The sequence below is a fragment of the Branchiostoma belcheri genome, unplaced genomic scaffold (genome assembly GCF_001625305.1).
Source record: "Branchiostoma belcheri isolate BF01 breed outbred unplaced genomic scaffold, Haploidv18h27 scaffold30, whole genome shotgun sequence".
Lineage (NCBI taxonomy): Eukaryota > Metazoa > Chordata > Leptocardii > Amphioxiformes > Branchiostomatidae > Branchiostoma > Branchiostoma belcheri.
The window spans coordinates 3,052,765-3,073,608 of NW_017803910.1; the positions used below are offsets into that span (position 1 = coordinate 3,052,765).

At 39.2% G+C, this 20,844-nt stretch overlaps 1 protein-coding gene across 1 annotated transcript; it reads left to right on the plus strand.

Moving 5' to 3' along the window:
- Window positions 1–781: 781 nt before the first annotated feature.
- On the plus strand, window positions 782–20,744 carry LOC109474170 (disrupted in renal carcinoma protein 2 homolog). The gene is made up of 12 exons (XM_019774419.1): window positions 782–1,031; window positions 1,533–1,700; window positions 2,191–2,338; window positions 4,303–4,393; window positions 16,110–16,333; window positions 16,614–16,661; window positions 16,919–17,048; window positions 17,596–17,704; window positions 17,838–17,905; window positions 18,183–18,301; window positions 19,211–19,393; window positions 19,798–20,744. Exons 1-12 carry the CDS (start codon window positions 936–938, stop codon window positions 19,989–19,991), a joined length of 1,578 nt encoding a protein of 525 aa, XP_019629978.1. The 5' UTR covers window positions 782–935; the 3' UTR covers window positions 19,992–20,744.
- The last annotated feature ends 100 nt before the right edge of the window (window positions 20,745–20,844 follow it).

A 20,844-nucleotide genomic window follows, 5' to 3' on the forward strand; every position in this document is an offset into this window, starting at 1 on the left:
TGAAACACTACAAGCAGAGAAATCAATTTTCCAACAACATCAGAAAACATGAGTGACTGTCTGATCCCAGACAAATTCCACCCAGCCTCCGGGCTTGATCTTGCTCGGTGCTGATGTCTACCTTTTCTTCTTTTCCTCTTACGCAAACATCATAAAATGATCATTCGACCCCCGGAAACACTCAGGATTTTTTTTCTTAAAAAAAAAAGGCTTAAAAAACCTGAAACCGTTGACCTGAGAGAACGGGGTCTACATGTAGGAGGGGGGTATAACCCTTACCAGCTAATTATATAAGGTATACATGTAACGAAAACTTTCTCGGGAGCCTGCATGCCCTTTTTCGTAAGGCGTAATCAGACCTTTTTTTAGTCTTCGTAATCCGTAGGCAGCCTTCCGTAGGCAATACTATAAAACTTTTGATGTGTGTACGTATGTAATGTATCAGTAATGTATTTGCTCATGGGATGGTGTCGATTCAACTTACTACATATTTAAAAGAATAGCCAGAACATTGACTTTGAAATTTTCTGTTTGAAATTGCCTGGAATAGTCTGTTACAAAGGGAGCAAAACTGAAATTTCAAAGTCAATGTTCTGGCTAAACCCCGATTTCTGACTCTGCAAAGCTCAGGTATCTGGATGGACAGATGGGAAGAGAGAACACAAAACAAGAACGCAAATCTCTGAGGTTCGCGGAGGTATGATACCTCCGAACTCTAGTGTTGCGTAATGCCGTCACGTGCTTTAACATTTACCACGTGATTTTGTTTACAGTCGCTACTAGGAGCCGGTTCGGAAGGTTCCTAGTTTTCTAGTCCAGTTTGTTGCTATACCGGTGCAGGTTTAAATTGTTTTCTTTAGTCATGAGATTAAGAACGATATCATGATAAAAAGGAGCAAAATGTTATTTTAGTCCTACTTATTCTAATTCTGGAAATGCCCAATTCCAAAGCTGTTGATATGCCGGAAGAAGGGTGGGAGGGGGGCGTTATGTACGGAAGTACCGGTGAGAAACAGCCGATATTGGGACAGGTAAGCCTCGTTTTATTTAATTACTTACCTTTACGTTACTACTTAGCATTTGTAATGTAATGTCACTGTTATTAGAGCCCACTTGAAGTACTGTTTTAGGTTTGCCTGTGTCTGTGTGTGTGGGATGGGGGTGGGGGTGCCGGGTGGGGGTGAGGGGGTTGGCATTGGAGCAACAGCTCCAAATTAGTAGTACAGTATTTGTTATGTGTCTCTTAGGTAATGTAGTTTGTAAGTTAACGTCATCTGTATCTGCAAAGGTAATGAGAATTTAGCATGAAATTATGCATAATGCAAATATCTGTATCTGTATAGCCCTTCGTCGTAACACACTAGCTTCGCAGGCACGCGGCGCGGCGGCAGCTGGCTACATTACACTGAATGACTTGTTACACCTAACCCTTGAATATCCAACTCTTAACATTGTTTAAAGCTATCTAATGATGCTAACAATGCATGAAATTAAAAGGCAAAGTCAGTACCATCTCTCTGATTTTCTTGCAGAATGTCTATGCAGCCCACACTTACTCCACCAACTCGGAACAAGAATCCGTCTTGCCTCCGCCGCCGACAGTTCTGCCGTCTGTAGCTCCCAGCAGTCCCCCCAACATCCTGGTGTACCATCGGCGCTGGTGGATCATGGGAACTTTCTCTCTACTCGGTATTGCCCAGGTAAGACGTATTTGGGATCTTAGATAACTATAAACGTAGAGGCAAACCATTTCTATTACCCATAGAAAATTCAAACTCTACTATGGGATAAATTACAGAGATTATACTTGCAGATGTTTCGAGTGACATTCACCACTCTTCTTCAGCGTCACTGATGAACTAAAAGAACTAGTCTACACTTAAGTAATTAGAAAAATGGTTGAAAAGGACAAAAACATGACGGACTACGTTCTACAAAGCCATGTGTTCATTGATCTATGCCTTACATCAATCCCATGGAATGTGTAACAACATAAAGATATTACTGCTCATATCTACAACAACACGGCCAGGAGTACACTGCAACTATAGTTTAATGATAGATAGATCAGGTCTTACAGATACAACTTTAAGTTGAAGTTTAACCACAAAAGTGACTTTGGAAATTAGTTTTGCCACACTGAAATTGCAGTGGATATACTAGTAAGTCACGATCATGTCTATTACACAGGGAGCAGTCTGGAACTGTTGGGGGCCGATTTCTGACTCAGCAAAGCTGGTATATGGATGGACAGATGGGGAGATCGGCATGTTGGCAAACTGGGGCTGTATAGCCTTCTTCCTGTTTGCACCTGGTCTGATGTACCTCAACGCTGACAGTGAGTTGTCTGGCAGTTTGTGTGATGTGTTGTCATTACACCACTTTATTTTCTTGGATCCTAGACAAATATTGTATGACATTATGTAAATATTAATTTTGTTTCTGTCGTACATTGGCTGCGATAACTACCTGTATCACATAGGGTTCTACATGGTATCATAGCATATCATTGTCATATCTTGGCTGCAAAAGCCTGCAATAATATTTCATATGGGTGTTCCTTCCCATGTGATAATGTATCACATGGTGTTCTAATGGTTATCATATCATATCATTATGGCTTTGCTGCAATAATGTTTGATATGGGTGTTCATTCCCACATGTGATAATTACCTATATCACATGGTGTTTTAATGGTTATCATATCATATCATTACGGCTTTGCCGCAATAATGTTTGATATGGGTGTTCATTCCCATGTGATAACTACCTGTATCACATGGGGTTTTAATGGTTATCACACTTTGCTTCCAAAAGTTCCATAGAATAATTTGAATGCATTGATAAGTCTGTTAAAAGTTAACCTCATATATTTGTAGGCATACATTTGTAGATTATGTAAAATGTAGACATCATTTGCGTGATATCTTGAGCTGCAGGCAAAATTGGGGTCAAAAGTCAGAACAGTTACGTACGACTATTGTGCAAACATTTACCCAATACAAAGGTCACTTTTTTACCTCTTTGAGCAGAGGTATAAATGTTTTCAGTGTGTCAGAGTGTGACTGTATATCCGGTATAACAGCGCTTGGCATAACACATCAGCTTTGCAGGCACGTGGCATGGCAGAAGCTGGCTATACTACACCAAACAAGCTGTGTGTGCCTGTGCGTTTGTTAGTTTGAACAATTTTACTGACCATTTCGGTCAGCCTACAACAATGGACAGTGTGACAGGTCTAGAGACTAGTCCGGTGTTATACAGACGGAGGTGGTATGTCCTAGCCGTCTTCTCACTTCTTGGGGTGGCACAAGGAGCTGTGTGGAACTCGTGGGGTCCGATCTCAGTCTCGGCAAAGCTGGCGTTTGGTTGGAAGGACAGCGATATCGCGCTGTTAGAAAACTGGGACAATATTACATATGTGGCCTTCACTGTAGTGGCTATGTGGATACTGGTGGTCAAAGGTCAGTACTTTAGGAGATCATGAAACTGTATGGCTGGAAATACTGGGTGCATATGCACCTTAGTGCAGGTAAACTGTGCAGGTCTAAACAGGGCTGTGCAGGTGTTCCTGATATTTACCTGCACCTAACCTGCACTGGTCCATGTACTGGGTATATGCAGGTTTGTACAGGTAAAAGTGGAGCTGTGTAGGTATTTCTGATGTCTACCTGCACCTAACTTGCACCGGTCCGTGTACAATGCAAATGTAGGTTATGTGGATTTTTATTTGCTGCATTTACTGTTGCCACCTGTTAAGTGTCATATGTATATATTAAACATAATGGTATGTATGATATAACCTTCCTCAGAGCTTCTAGCTACTGACTGGAGTACTGCTTCTTGACACTATACACAATGTATGTAGCCGATGTAGGTGGTGCTTTTGCAGCATTTGGGATTGTGTTCTCGCTGCAAAAGCAACACCTACATTTGCTAACAGTAGATATATATCTGTGAGATGCAGTACTCCAATCAGAAGCTCTATCCATGGAAGGTGTCTGATAGGCATAGAAATGTAAGCCAAGGTAAGAAGAATCCCTCATTTTTTACAAGAAAATCCCAACATTTTGAATGAAAAATTGCCATCCTTACCATCCTAACACAGTTGACCATCTGTTCATACATGTATTGTTCATTTTAGCAATATTGTAGATATTGTCAATAATCTTTAAATAAGCAAGCAAACAAGTAATTAGTCATCAATTTGAGTGTTTATTTTTTTAAATTACTTCTGAGGAAACATTAAACATGAGTTTGTTACAGTAACTCCAGTAATGTTGACACTTGTATTGTTTACAGGACTACGCTTGTCAGTGGTGTTGACTGCCTTGCTTATCGCAGTGGGAACTGGACTGAGATGCATCCCCGCATCAACTGCCATAGCTACCATGTAAGTTATGGTCTTACTTACATAGACAGCATGTTGGCAGAATGTACTGCACTTGCGTGAAACCCTAATTTTTCAGTTTTCGTTTTTTATCAACATTGCAATCAGAATTTTGCCTGTTGCAGATTATAACTTTCCCAACATAACATTACAGACAAGATGTTAACCTTATATGAGCAAGTTCGGTCAACAACCTGCCTTTTTTTCTAATCAATACAAAATGAGCCTGATGTTGTTAGCATCGTTATGCAATGATTTTTGGCTCAATCACTACAATGTCACATTAATACACCTCAAGGTGACTTAATTACACACATTGTGTTCCTTGCTATCCTTACCTCTATCATCAATTACAATATACATAATACATATATTATTACACAGTACATAATTGTATAAGTAAACAATTAAAAAAGTAGAAAATCTCTAAGAAGATTTCAGCAGGAATCTGTTTACTGCAGTCTTGAACTTGGCCATATTAGGGATGTCAGGTCAGGGAAGAGGCTGGTATTAGCTTCTACATCTTTTCAGTTCTGGTTTACTGTTTGTTCAATCAAGATATGACATTATGGAACTCTATATAATACAATATGTCATACATGTACAATGTCATTGTATGACGTAACTTATTCTGGTATTACACTATAGTTTATGTTCCATAGTATTACCATGATTATACAGTTCAAATTCCTTTCAATCTCTAGCTCGTACCACATTCTACCACCTGGGCTGCAACCTTGTCAATCAATTTAAACCTAATCTCCACCCACTCACTTTCAATCCTTGCTGCTGAGGATGAGATACATACAAACTCCCACTAAACAATCACCACCCAAAGCAATACTTCTGTCCCAGGAGTAATAAAATCTAATAAAAATGGGTCTAATAAAGATTTAAAAAATACAAGTACCACTGATCCATGAAACACATCTACATGTATAGTATAAAAATTCTTCCCCGCACCTCCATGTACATTGGTGCATATTATGGCAGTGGCCATCTCCTATTCAAAGAAGGGTCCCTGCATATTATGTGACATTAAGGGCTATCAGCTAAGATAGGACATATTAAGTCTTCCACATTAGTATTAAGTAGCATTACCTGCTTGCTTTGCAGCAAAGGCATTTTAAAATCACTCTACATGATTGTAACTTATAATCAGAAAGTATAGCAAACAATCGTCACTTGATCCAACTCTAGAATATAGATTCCTTAAATGTTAAGTGTGTGTGCTTCTTACTAAATTCTAAATTAGGTTGGATTTTTTCCTTGATCAGGTTTGGAACTTTTAGTACCAGCCGCTTTTCTCACAAACGTAGGGAAGAACATTAGAGCACTTCTGGCCGATCCACTGTCCCTTCTTAGGCCTTGTCCATGTACTGTTGTCCTGTTGAATTTAAAAATGTTCAACACACGTTCAACAACAACAACAAAAATTAAAACTGTAACATTTGCATTTGTAGCAAATGTTTTAAACTTTGCTCTGTTGACTTACTCAAACACATTCATATAAAATTATTAGGTCAGACAGGAGTCTGAATTCCTGCTGCTGTGAAATTGCAACATGATGTAACCCAACACTAGTTACCATGGCAACAGTCACAACATTGGTTTGGGTCATTGAGGTCACTGTTTGGTGAAGAGGAAGAAGAAACAGCAAAACTAGAAAGGCCGACATTTGGCCGCTCTACAAATGTACATGTACCTTCATGCCAAATTTCATGTCATCTAGCCCCAAAATTAACAAATTGAATCCATGTAATGAAAGCAGGAGAAGAAGAAGGAGAAGAAGAAACACAAGGGAAAACAATATGAAGCCATAATGATAATAATGATGATAATAATAATGAGCTTACCATTGTTACGTAGATAGAACCACAATCTTCAAATATCCCATTGCCAAAACGGGAAGCCCAGTTCCTGTAAGGTGATGCATCTGCCCACGGCACTAACTGTGACAGATTGCGATGCATTCCAAACCAGGCCTTATATTCCTTTAACCCTCTCGCTGGAACTAAATAAAAACATAATTTGTCAGTTGCTTGATAATGATTACGAGGCAGCTCATTTGTTTCAATGGACCTATACCATTATTACGTCACAGTTTGTTTACCGCAATGAATGCCTGTCAAGCAACGTTTATATTGTACAGGGGTGCGTAGTGCGGTGTGTGTTTGTGTAGCATTAGCCTAATATAAGGCTTTTAATACAGTACTACTTTCGTCTAATGTCACAACTAAATCACCCATACGGCATGTAATGCTGTGTCAACACAACTAGACGCAGCAAAAAATCAGACATACCTTACTTTGAAAACTTGAAATGATCTTTATTCTTTAACTGACTGTTCTAGAATGTTCTTTAGAACAGGTAAACAAACTGTGACTTAATAATGGTATAGGTCCATTCATTGGCAATTGTTAAGAGCTGCAAGTTGGTTCATCCTCATGACAAGACACAACTGCCTGTTTAAGGCAGGGCTGTAGGGCTCTGATTTTGTTCCATTCCAAAAGAACTTCTGAATCAATCGGTAATCATAAATTTGATTTTTATATTGCCCGCCAGGGATGACAGATGATGATGATGATGTTGTTAGGTAAAGCTAGCTGCATGTTTAACTCATGTAGATGCTAGCCATTTGCAGGTTGCAAAAGTGTGACTATCTTGTACTTTTAACTGTTATATGTTACTGTAAAACAACTCACAGGTCCATGAGTGTTATGCCTAATGTCGGTTTATTGGTTTGGTGAAAATGTTGAGTGTGAAAAAAGAGAATTGTGTTGTTTAGTGATGCATACTGGTTCACTGGACTTAGATCCGGACTTGTAAGAATGTTTAGGTTCAAGTCCAAAAAAAACGTAAAAGTCAAGAACCGAGTCCGGACTTATTACCATAAGACCATTTCACATGCCCTGCCCCTTTTCTTTTCAAACCACCAAAAACCTCCCGTAGATTGTAAAATCTTTGCTGCAAAACGAAGAAAACATTGCCATCAGGCATCATCAAGTACTGGCCTCCATGTTATGTGGCCAAAGTTTCACCCAGACAACGTTGCAAGGTTGCCAACATGCAATAATTTGTATATGCCATGGGTTTAGGTCCAGACTTACAAGTCCGGAACTGAACCTAAACCTCTACACTTGAATCTGGACCTGAACCTAAATTGGGTTTAGGTAAAACTATGCATCACTAGTGTTGTTATTAAACCCACCATTCAAGATGAGATTTGCAATGAAGTTGTTCTCCTCTGGGCTTGTGATGGAGGCCAAGTTGGCGTCTTCTTGATGTTGACAGCGAAATCTTGCTACGTACCAGTTGACTCTGCCTCTCACCAACTTATAGCAGTGCTTGTTGTATTCCATCCACCCTCCGGAGCATGGTTGGGCTGCAACAGACAGTATACATATTTTTTTTTATTTTTTTTATTTTATGCAAATTGCAACAATGCAATACACGTGGAGCAGAGGCAGCTGTTGCTGGTGTTGTGTCCTGCACATAGAAACAGATACTGGACAGACAATACTCATTTTTACTTGAGTCTAGTGGGGAAAGTCGTGTAAAGTGCCTTTCCCAAGGGCACAAGATCGGTGACATGTCAGGACTCAAACCCGGGACCTCTTGATTCCGAGTTGCGCACGCTGCCATTGCGCCACACGACCCCACGTAGACCAGCAGACTTTTACTCTCACCAACTTGTTAAAAAAAAAACTGAGAGATATTCCAAAATAAACAAGTCATTCCAGTTAGACATTTGTGTGCACAATTTCTGTCCACAGGTGCTATAGTGGCATGGGTTTCTGGTACACTCATCTAGGTCTGTGTGTTAATTGAAACTTTATTCGCAAAATCATGCCCGATTGCTTTTACAATCAAGTAACTCATTGCAATACAGTAACAGGAGACAGGTAACAACTGTCTGGAAAAAAAACTTCTACTTCTACTACTACGCTAGCTATATATGGAGTTTGACTTCTTCTTTGAAGGCAGTGGATAATGAATAGTCCCACATTCTGCATAATTAGTGAGTTTTGTGATCTTAGTAGAAATGCAGTTTTTTGGTGATCTTCTAAATGACGAAAGGATGGAGAAATTGTTATAACTGTCTGAAATAATCTGTTTCTTTCGGTCTCATAGTGAGGACACTGGCTAACAATTTGGCTAACAATTTGGTGTTAATTGAAGAAAGTCATGATACATAACATGTAAAGAAACTATTGAAGTACCCTCAATGTGAGTGGCAATATTAACATACAAGTAACTCACCTATCTCACAGGATTGTCCAGTCCATCCAGATGAGCATCTACATCTGTAGCCTCCATCTTTGTTCACACAGTGTCCATGTGGGCAAAGGGTGGAGTTGGACATGACACACTCATTGATGTCTGTATGAAGAAATATACAGCAGCTTCTGCAGTTACAAAAATTTGATTGAAAACATGCTAATAACACAATCATACAGATATTTTTTTCTGCCATAGTGTACACAAAAATAACTCACCTTGCCGACAGGTCTGTCCAGTCCATCCAGGTGAGCAGGTACATTTGTATCCACCATCTTTGTTCACACAGGTTCCATGTTTGCAAGGGTTGGCCCTGACACACTCGTTGATGTCTGTATGAGTGAAATATACAGCTGCTGGTGCAGTTATAATTAAACTGATTTAAAACATGTATCATGAAAGTTCATCTGTGTTGGTAGTTACATGTTTAAAGTTAAAACTGGTCCAACACAAAAAAGTTCTCTGCACCTAGAGCTTTCGACCAGTCACTCTGGTCTTCCTCAGTAGGTCGAAAGCTCTAGGTGAGAGAACTTTTTTGTGTTGGACCAAAAGTTTAAACTTTAAACATGATTTAAATCATGCTAACAACACATGCAGTGATGTATTTTCTGCCATAGTGTCCACAATAACTCACCTATCTCACAGTTCTGTCCAGTCCATCCATGTAAGCAGGTACATTTGCATCCACCAACTTTGTACTTACAGCGCCAGACATGTTGCCAAGTTTGGCGGTTAAATGATGCTCTACACTCCAAGATGTCTGTATGAAAGAAATATAAATAATAAATTAATATACAGTGCAGTTGACTAAACTGATGCTAACAACACATACAGTCATGTACATGTACTTTCTGCCATAGTGTACACAAAGACTCACCTTGCTGGCAGTTCTGTCCAGTCCATCCAGTTGAGCAGGTACAGCTGTAGCCCCCAAAATAGTTCACACAGGTTGAACCATGTTCGCAGAGGTTTCTACCGAAGACGAGACACTCGTCACTGTCTGTATGAAAGAAATATAGAGCAGCTGCTGCAGTTATAACTGAACTGATTTAAAACATGCTAACAACACATACAGTCATGTGCTTTCTGTCTTGGTTTACACAAAAATAACTCACCTTGCTGACAGTTCTGTCCAGTCCATCCAGGTGAGCAGGTACAAGAGTAGCTCCCAGCATTGTTGACACAGGTTCCATGTTGGCAAGGGTTCATGTCACACTCGTTAATGTCTGAGTGTATGAAAGAAACATACAGCAGTTATAACTGAACTGATTGAAAACATGCTAACAACACAGTCACATAGTTTCTGTCATAGTGTACACACAAACTCACCCCTCTCACAGTTTTGTCCAGTCCATCCAGGTGAGCAGGTACATTTGTATCCACCATCTTTGTTCACACAGGTTCCATATAGACAGGGTTTGCTGATGCACTCATCTAGGTCTGTGGGATAAAGAAAGAAATCCCATATTATTATACAATGTCCTCATAGTAATCGTAAAACAAACATCCATTCTTACACAGAATGTGGTGATATCAAGATACAAAAATAACTCACCTTGCTGAAACACGTTTGAACTGCGATTGCCAACTCAAGAAATTGGACTCACCCAAATTTTTGGCTGTACAACTCCAGTCTTTGTCTAGGATTGAGCAATCCACCACTTCTGTGACATCACACAGACAATTGCATTGGCAATTGCAGTTCAAACTTTGTTTCATAATGACTTCTACCAAGTTGAACACAGAATAACCTTGCTGACAGTTCTTTCCAGTCCATCCAGGCAAGGAGTTTCGTAGTCCAGGTGAGCAGGTACATTTGTAATCACCATATTTGTTCACACAGCGTCCATGTTGGCATGGGTTTCTTGTGCACTCATCGATGTCTGTGTGATAAAGAAATACAATGTATCAAAGAAAAAAGGAATAAAGGATGAACAGAGGAAAAATTGTATGAGAATGAAAGGGACACTATGCTACAGAAAACACACCTTGCTGACAGTTCTGTCCAGTCCATCCAGGTGAGCAGGTACATTTGTATCCACCATCTTTGTTCACACAGGTTCCATGGCAAGGATCCTTGCACTTGTCTGCAAAGCCATTGCCTTGGCAAAAATGAACAGTTCGAATTATTGTCTATTATCGTTAATTGTCAAGCTTATTGCTTGCTATCATCATTAAGCTTCCTGTTGCAAACGTGGGAAAAAATATCATAACAAGTGTGTGTGTTTTTTTTACTTGATTACCAAGAAAATGACTCAGGCCTTACCTGTTGTTGAGGTTACTGGTAAGGTCTGGGCGTTATTTGCAGTGATGTCTGCATGTTTGTCAGTCAAGTTCCTTCCATTCTTTACTTCCATTTCCAAGAAAATGATTTGGCCTAGCACCTTACCTGTTGTAGGTTGAAGTGTGGAGGTCACTAGTAAGGTCGAGTTCCTTCCCGACGGGGGTAGAGACAGTGGCGTGGTCAAATTAATCCCAACTGACTTGTTCCTCTCGTAGAATCCCGCCTGCCAGGTAGTAGTGCCAGACTTTTTTTCCAATAATTTTATTCAAGAAAAAGAAATAAATATAACGTTAGAAATAGGACTGTAGATAAGCATAGTACTGAACAAAGAATAATTAACATAAATCATAATTGTTGATATATAACAACAACAAGGCAAAAATAAATAATTAATTAAAACGTAATGCTCCCCACTTACCCAGATAGTTGGAGTCTGATAAGTGACATCCGAGCTGTTTTCCTTGTAGGATGTCATCCACCATGGAATTCTTGGGATCTTAAGCTTCAAATATCAAACACCAAGCCATCTTGAGTCTACATTTTATAAACCCCGGAGCAGCACAATTTTAGAATCACATTATATGGGCACAACAAGTCAATTTGTCGGATCTCGATTTTGAAAAAATCAGAGCTAGCTGAAATATCAAAGGGTTTGAGGGGCAACCAATACTTTCATACATGTAGTTACATGTATAAGAAGCCATTAAAAAAACGTTAGCTTTAAATTCCAAACTCCCACCCATAAATCCCGAATACTGAACTCAACTGTCTTCTTATGTCAACATATCAGGTGGTAATGGATATGCAGAAATGAGACTAGTATAGTCCAATTTTTACTAATGTATAATTATACATAACAATTTTTGCATTATACATAATTATACATAACCCTTTGGACCATTATATACTTTGGACATTATACATTTTGTACCTGGAAGCAATGAATTTAAAATGTTCACATACCTTTGAACTAGGTGCCAAATCTTTGGCAATTAAACCTGACATTACCAGCAGAAGTGCAACACCAAGTATGAACCACCAAGCTTTTGTAGCTGTCATCTTATTCCACAGCTCCACAGCATGATCTAAAATTCAAATTTGCAAAAAACTACATCAAAATTCCAACTTATGTTGCTATTGCCTGAAACTTTACATGGATTACAAACACATGTAGATTACAATGTGGATGGAAAGAAGTTGTAATTTTATTCCTTTGGCATCCATGGCAGCTTGTTTTTAATTTTTGTTGGAGAATATCTTTAAGAACTGCCAATCATGAAATTCTATGTATTTAATGATTTTGTACAATAATCATACATACATATATGCATTGGCCTTGTCAGCCACCAGCGAGCCTTGGGCCTGGAAATTAACTTTTCTTCCTATTGTCCCAGCACTGTCCCAAAAATAAATTTCAATTGTGCCAAAGTGAGGATGAACTGTCCCTACCTTTTTTTTGGGGGGGGGGAGTATTTTGTGACTTCAACTTAAAGTCAACTTTAGATTGCTTATGTTCACTCCCAGTTGCACTGTACTTGCAGAGTAGACAGGAAATTTGGGGGGGATGTTTGCCTGATAAACAAAAGAAGGGCTGACATTCTGATGTTGATAATTTTTCTATTGTCCCAACAATGTCCCAAAGTGTCTTTTTAGTTGTCCCAGCCTAAATTTTTGTGGTCAGTGGCCATTGGACCAACTTTGATTTCTAACCCTGGAGCGTGCATCGGAAGTGGAAAAGGCCCTTGGAAATCATCAGGACATACCTCTAAATTTCTGACAACAGCGAGGTGCAGGTGTAGCACTATCCTGGTCTGGGTTGCTCTGCTCGGCTGTGTAGGATGTGTCGGAGACTTGCCCATCATTCTGCTCTGGGAACACCACCACATGGTCGCCCATGTCAAGATATTGAGGTGCTGAAGTGCGTTCCGAGCCAGAGCCATGCGGGACACTTTCGCTGCCGTCATCTTCATCTGCATCTTCGTACTTTTCGTCATCTTGCTTTTTTGGAGGATTCTCTGCAAACTGGCGAGGCGGGGGTTCATCTGGCTTAGGGCGTTGCAACCCAGAGATCAGGACAATATCACACTCCAGAGCTACATCTTCATACTGTCTTGCTGGCAAGGGAGGTGGGACGTATCGCTTTTGAGGAGACTGCTCTGTATCGCTTCCTTTTGTTTCTGCAAATTGGCAAGGTGGGGGTTTATCTGGCTCAGGGCACTGCTGCCCAGAAATCAGGATATTTTCACACTCTGGGCCCACTTTTTCGTACTTCCTTCTGTCATCTTGCTTTTCTTGAGATTGTTCTTTATCACTGTCTTCTGCAAACTGGCAAGGTGGGGGTTCATCTGGTTTAGGGCGCTCCTGCCCAGAGATCAGTGTAATTTCACGCTCTGGGCCCACATTTTCATACTTCCTTCCATCATCTTGCTTTTCATGACACTGTTCTGTATCACTTCCTTCTGCAAACTGGCAAGGTGGGGGTTTATCTGGCTTAGGGTGTTGCTGCCCGGAGATCAGGATATTTTCACACTCTGGGCCCACAGTTTCGTACTTCCTTCCGTCATCTTGCTTATTTTCATGACACTGTTCTGTATCACTTCCTTCTGCAAATTGGCAAAGTGGGGGTTTGTCTGGCTTAGGGCGCTGCTGCCCAGAAATCAGGATATTTTCACACTCTGGGCCCACAGTTTCGTACTTCCTTCTGTCATCTTGCTTTTCATGACACTGCTCTATATCACTGCCTTCTGCAAATTGACGAGGTGGGGGTTTGTCTGGCTTAGGGCATTGCTGGATAATTTCCCCATGCAGATCCACATCTTTATACTTTCTTGTCGGCAACGGGGACGGAACATCTGTAGGTGGATTGTGTGATGTAACGTCATCTGATACTACACCACTGACTTCATATACGCAAATTGTAAATCACTTTACATTTGCGGTAGCAAAAGTTCACGGTCTGAGCAAAATTGACATTTTTGCAGAACTACAAAATGTATATGTTGATGCTGATGGCAGGTGCAAAAAAAAAAAGAATGTTTGTGCATAATTTGTTCACGGTAATGATAAGTTTGCGGTACAAAACCAGGAGTATAAAAGTTACTGCTAAAAAAATTGTGATTTAATACTTCAATGTAGATCCCACCCAGCATTTTGACCTCCTGACATGTGGCCATTCACTCTCACTGAAAATGTGGATTTCTTAAAAATTTCATCATTCAATGACACACAGTGAATCAGATATAATGACGGCACACTCAACTTATGTTCATGCTGCCACAGTGCAAACACTAAAGATATTTGCAGTATTTGCAAATTCAATACAGAATCTGTCAAATTATATATTCAGGCCTTAGAACAATTAAGTGTAAACTATACATTAAACTCAGCATATGTTGATTTATCCGTATCTGTACTTTTATGCATGTAAGATCATTTGTAGCCACTAGTAGGTATAGTTGGTAGAAATAAACCTAACATAAAAGTTAGTGTATTGTTGTTTGTTTATAATATTAAAAGAACCATAATTGTACGTGTGCAGACATAAATGTTTGCGACAGTGTTGAAAGAAACCATTCATGATCAAAAAAATAAAACAAAACTTGTAACAAGTAACTCAACCAAAATGTAAAATAAATTGCTAACACATACCTTGGTTAATTTTTGATGCAGACATCTTGGGTCTTGTATCAGGTGATTCACATTTTAGCTGATGCAACTAGCATGTTGTGAGAAAAGAACACCTTGCAATGTCCAAAACAGAAAAGAATGGCCTAGGATTCCCACAATGGAACAAGCCACAGCGAGACTAATGAGAATATATCACAAGCAACTTCTACATATTAGATTGAATATTGTAATTGAAAAAACATAGTTTGCCACACCCTCCCCAATACAAGCAGCCAATACCTGTGCTCCAACAAGAAGCTTATTATGCTCCATGTCTTCGCCAATACTTATTCATTGTTCCAAGCATGATGTCACAGAGCATAAACTCCAAATAAGGTGGTGTAAATAGCTACTTAGGGTGAAACAGTAGCAGACTAATTAAGAAAACGTGTATAAACATGCCTCAAAATGTCACCTTTTTTTTTATAAACATGCCTCGAAATGTCACCTTTTTTTTATAAACATGCCTTGAAATGTCACCTTTTTTTTATAAACATGCCTTGAAATGTCACCTTTTTTCTTTCTCTACACACTGTAGATATACAAACTAGCATAATAAGGTATTACAGGTATTTGAGTTGTTTTATCATTTATTGTTGTACACACCAGCACATGGACAATCATGATCTACAAAATTAATGTACATTAAAACAGCCATATTTTTATAGTATCCTTTAAGTTTACCAAAGGAAAACCTTCTTCTTCTCCAAACACAAAAGGTCAATGACCTGAACCAGACTGTCTGTTACCATGGTAACTAGTGTTGGGTTACATCATGTTGCAATTTTATAGCAGGAGGGATTTAGACTCCTGTCTGACCATACATGTTTATATGAATATGTTTGAGGAATAATTAACAGATCAGGTCATATGCAAAGATAAACATTATGCATTTGCTTTGCAAATGTTTTAATATCTATTTATTGAGAAATTGTAACATGACAATACAAAGTGTGCACTAGGCAGCAAGTATGTTAATATTACACTTACACCACATGTAACACAGAAACAACAATATTAATATTTTCCTACTTTAGGCCATGTTGATTTGATTATATGGATGACATCCTCCGGGAGCCCGAAAACTGATGCGCGCGTGCGAATAAAAAAAAAGTTTTGCAAAAAAAAAAGTTCTTTTCATTATGAAATCTGCGTGGTCATGAGGGTTGAGCAAATGGCACAGAATATGGTTTGGCGAATAATCTAGTCTTCAAGTTCATTTCTTTACATTTTCGTCTTTTTCGTTCGATTTAGGCATTCTACGACATTGGTATAGTTTTTAGTAATTTTTTTGTAACTTATGGTATATATTTGCTCATTTTGCAACTGTTTTGTACGATTTACAGTATGGTTGAAAACTTTTTTTTTTTTTTGGAAACGGCCGAAAATTCATGCGCGCGCGGATGTCATCCATATAATCAAATCAACATGGCCTTATATCAAATTTTGTTTAGCTTTTTGTGACCGACGTGTTTCTTATATTTGCAGATTGATTAATATCGGCCAGTTCCTGAATGGAGTAGCAGGCATCATGTTGATGGCAGCCCCCCCTCTTCTCTCCTCCACATGGTTTCCCCCAAACCAGCGCACCACCGCTACTGCCATCAGCTCCATATTTAACTACGTAGGAACGTCGGTGGGATACCTGATTGGTCCCCTGTTTGTGTCCCAGCCTCATCTCACACCCAACAGCACACTGCAGCACAATGAAAGTGAGATTTGGATTCAAATTTTCTGTGCAATTTTCAAAATAGATGAGGATGGGTCGTAATACTGGATATGTAAGAAATATGTGAGAAAGAAACACATAATCATTATCATTGTACATTGGTGCAGAAAAACTAAAAACAGTTGCTTGTACTTTCTTACATCTAGACAAGTATTGTAAAGTGTTACATTTTCAGTTAAAGATTTGTTTTTTTTAAGGATATGTCATAGATCTGATGTCTATCCTTCATTTGAGTAAAGTACCATACCTTTCCATACTTCCAGCTGCTGTTGAGGACATATCTGGCCAGATCATGAGGCTCATGTATGTTGGTAAGTTTTCTGTTTATTCATAACGCTTAACATGTCATACATTAGGCACATGTTTCAAGCATGTGGATAAAACTGTGTGATTGTTTGCAAGACAGATTTGATATGGACAGTGAACCAAGGATAGAGACACACAGAACACATTCAGCACCAAGGACAGGGTTGTAATGCCCATCCAGTGCATACTCATTTTATCCTACCTATTATATACAGTGTACATATACAGTACCCCTTACTGAATTTTTGTCTTTGCCCCTCAGAGTGTGGCTATTGTACTGCAGTGTTCCTGGCTATCCTGATATACTTCCCTTCCAAGCCCCCCACCCCACCCAGCCTGTCTGCTGCTATGGACCGACTGGACTTCAAAACTGGAGTTAAAAAACTCTTCAGGTAAGTTCCACTCAGGTACAGTTAAAAAAACTCTTAACTCTTAAAAAGTCTTGAATGTAATATTGTGTTGTTACAGAATTGTTACAGATAAATAGCACATGTGTGTACACATGTGTGTGTCTCTGTGTTTATGTGTATGTTCATGTATGTGTATGTATCTGTGCATGTATATGTGCATGTGTGTGTGTGTGTGTGTGTGTGTGTGTGTGTGTGTGTGTGTGTGTGTGTGTGTGTGTGTGTGTGTGTGTGTGTGTGTGTGTGTGTCCTTTTGTGTGCACATGTGTATGTGTTCATGTGATGTTTGTGTGTGTTAACAATGCAGCAAATTATGCAATAATGTCATATAATGTCAAGTCTGCCTTCCATCTTTGAATGCTTTTTGAATCACTTTAGATTTGTACCAAAAATGTATGAATACCGCCAACAAATAATTAGTCTGCTCTCCCCGCTACAAGGAACACCTCCAGACCATGACATTTTGCTACATACTGTCAACATAATGTGAATTATTGTAACAGTATTTCCGGATTTGTGTTTTATTCCCCAGACATGGTCAGTTCTGGCTGGTGTGTCTGGCCTACTGTGTACCAGGAGGGGTCATCGGGGGGTGGACAGCCGTCCTGGATGTCATCCTGTCTCCGCACGGGATCTCACAGGTAAACAATGTAATAAACAAACAAGAAATCATTACATACAAACATGTATACATGTAATATATATAGATTGCTTTATGTGAAAAGGAGAAAAGGAGTGAAGAAATAACTATTGTTGCTTTGATGTTTATTTCAGATTGATGCAGGCTGGCTTGGCTTCTATGGTAACATAGCAGGATGTGCGATGGGGCTACTTCTCGGAAGGTGAACAGTTAAACATGATAATATACCTTAGCTTTTAAACTTTAACTAGTGACTGGGGGCCAGGACATAGGATATCAACTACAGACTGCAAAGTTATATGGTGATCATAATAATAACAATAGCAGAAAATATTTTCATATGCTCGTGTGCGTATGCAATTTTTGTACAGTCAGGTATTTGCCTACATGTAAATTGGGTCTATGACTGATGCAAGTTGTGATGAAATGATGATGATGATTCATTCATAATTCTTTCTTTGTTTTTTTTAAATTTCCAGGTTTGCAGACTACTTTGCCGGCCACCTGAGGCTGATCATAGTTGTGATGATGCTGTGTGCCACAGGAGCGATGACATGGTTCACTATCATGCTGTACGGTGCCTTACCTCTCACTCAAGGTACAGGGCAACACTTACAAGTCCTTAACATACATAATTATGTAAGAAACAGATTTTTCTGAAGCAGTCTTCTGCTATTACTGTAAAGTATACTTAAAATTTCTTAACAATAGTCAATATCTTCGTGAATAGTTTCATCAGGTTGGTAAGACACTGAGTAAAGAGACTCTTTTTACACAACCAAGTCTTTTATTCAGCCAACGTTTTGGTGACCGTCTGTCACCTTCCTCAGGGCAATTCTGGTTCAAATTTTGCATTGCAATTGTTGAGTAAAAAGAGTCTCTTTACTCAACAGTCATTGTTTTTTCTCTATTAATAACTATCTGCTTTGTTAGTTTTGATACTATGCATAGGAAGCATCAGTTTTCATTTCTTGCTTATACTCCACATAATTATGCCTAATACATGTAATAGGGTGCAATAGCCAAGTGGATAGAGTCAGTATTCAACTACATTTGGTACATGTAGGTTATGAGTTCAATCCCTGGTCGAGACTTTAAAAATGATAGTACGTACTGCTTTCTCTGCTTAGCGCTCAGCATTTAGAAATGAGTATGGGAGTTAAGCACACACCACTACCAGTTGACTAGGCCCCTGCTGTAGTGATTGCACAACAGAGATGGGTGCTGTCCTCCCCATATATAGATTTGGGAAGGAACTTTTTTCAGACCCTGCCATTGTTTCTGTGTCCCCAGTGAGCCTGTACGTTTCCTTCATCCTGACGATGGTGAGTAACACTCCTGGCTAATCATTGGTTTACAGGAAAGTTCCAGCTAAATGCAGAAGTCTTGGTGGTGGAAAGAAGATGCCGGTGTACTCTTGTTTTGAATGACTGGAGGTTGTCAGTGATCAGTCCAACCACGTTCTGCCGACGTGCTATCTCTAGTCATTGTTAATTTGTTTTCCCAGTGAGCCTGTATGTTTCCTTCATCCTGACGATGGTGAGTGTGAACGCGAGTGTTCCCCTGTTCCTGGAGCTCGTCATGGAGACAACCTACCCTATAGAGGAGGCTGTCAGTGCTGGAGTCATCACCTGGGCAAACAACCTGTTCGCTCTCATCTTCCTTCTCGTGCCTCTTCTTCCCAAAGTCGGTACGTTTTTTTGCATGTTTTTTTTTTTCTTTTGCTGTGCCTACTTGACCATATGATCTGGTTAGCATCATGGAGAATGATTGTTAAGAAAGAGAGTCAGTGAGAGAGCAAGAGAGAGGGAGGGAGAGAGAGATGACATAAAGATGTGACAGGGCCTATTAACCGCATCCAAGCTTTCCTAAGGGGGTGCAGATCATAGAATTCAGCAAAAAAAGGAAATAGTTGGCGAGTCAGTCTGCGGGAAGGTTAATTTCCCCTAGCTGCACAGGCCAATGAACTGTAAGGTGGGCTTATTGGTGGCCAAACTTCCATGGGCAATTATTTTTGCTATTTGGCTAAATTTTACCATCTTCAAACTCCCATTATTATAATAGTCACAAGGACCTAATTCCTTGCACCTGTAGGTGTAACCTGGATGAACTGGGCTGCTCTCGGTGCGGTAGCATCTTCCATCCCTCTCCTGTGTATCTTCAGAGAGAACTACAGACGACTACATCTGGATACAGGAGCAGGAACAGTAACACACGACGACAGCAAACATGTCATCAATGATAGCAGTGTTATAGAAGAAAGAAAACCTTTACTAAATGCTGCTTAACAAGCACAATGAGAAATGCTGTGGACAAACAAAATTATAAATTTTAGCAATTTAGATAAAAATGAAGAAGAAAAGCATCTAAATGTTTGACAAGAAAGCCAGGTATGGCTGTGCATTAATTTATTTACAACATTATTACACAGAAGATACTGCAATGTTGCAGTATTGCAGTTCCCTGATGTTTTAAGAATGTCTTGTGTGTAAGATGTACTTTGCTGCTTTTTTAGCAAAAATATTTTAATGAGGACAGACTGAGTGATATTTTAAACTCAAAGATTATAATTGTTTGTCATACAATGTACAGTTAGACTGTATTTCACACAATTTTTGTGCAATGTTGACCTCATCTTGCCATGTTATAGATGGTTTATAGTAAAGGAGGAAAATTAAGTGTTGTCCAAAAACTGAGATTTATGTTTGCTGATTCAGAGTTGAATTGAGATTTGAAATGGTTGTAGCATAATTATCCAGGTATGTTTGACATACAAAATATTAAGGTCTACAGGCTTATTATGTATTGCATAGTGACCTTGTACAGTCATGTAGTAATTTAAAATTGAAACACGTGAGATAAAAATAATAGTAAAATAATGATGTTTTAGTAACGTTATCAGTTCCTAATGTCTTATACTGTGGAAACTGTGTCAGACCTTCAGGAATATCAGCCTCATGTCTTCAGGTAGTGAAGAATGATATGATGTGAAGACTCAGATTAAATTGAACACATTTTCAGGGACCTGTAAAACTGATTTACAGTGTATTGTGATGTGTCGTCTCTGTAGAACAGGATTGTTGTAAGCAAATGAACAAATGTAAAGATTTAAAAAGTTAAGTCTGTTCCAAGGGGTGAGTC

Coding starts and splice junctions, on each gene's coding strand:
- LOC109474170 (XM_019774419.1), top strand. CDS start 936: ATGCCCAATTCCAAAGCTGTTGATATGCCGGAAGAAGGGTGGGAGGGG. Junction 4,394..16,109: donor TCAACTGCCATAGCTACCAT/GTAAGTTATGGT, acceptor TTATATTTGCAG/ATTGATTAATATCGGCCAGT. Junction 19,394..19,797: donor GCCTCTTCTTCCCAAAGTCG/GTACGTTTTTTT, acceptor TTGCACCTGTAG/GTGTAACCTGGATGAACTGG.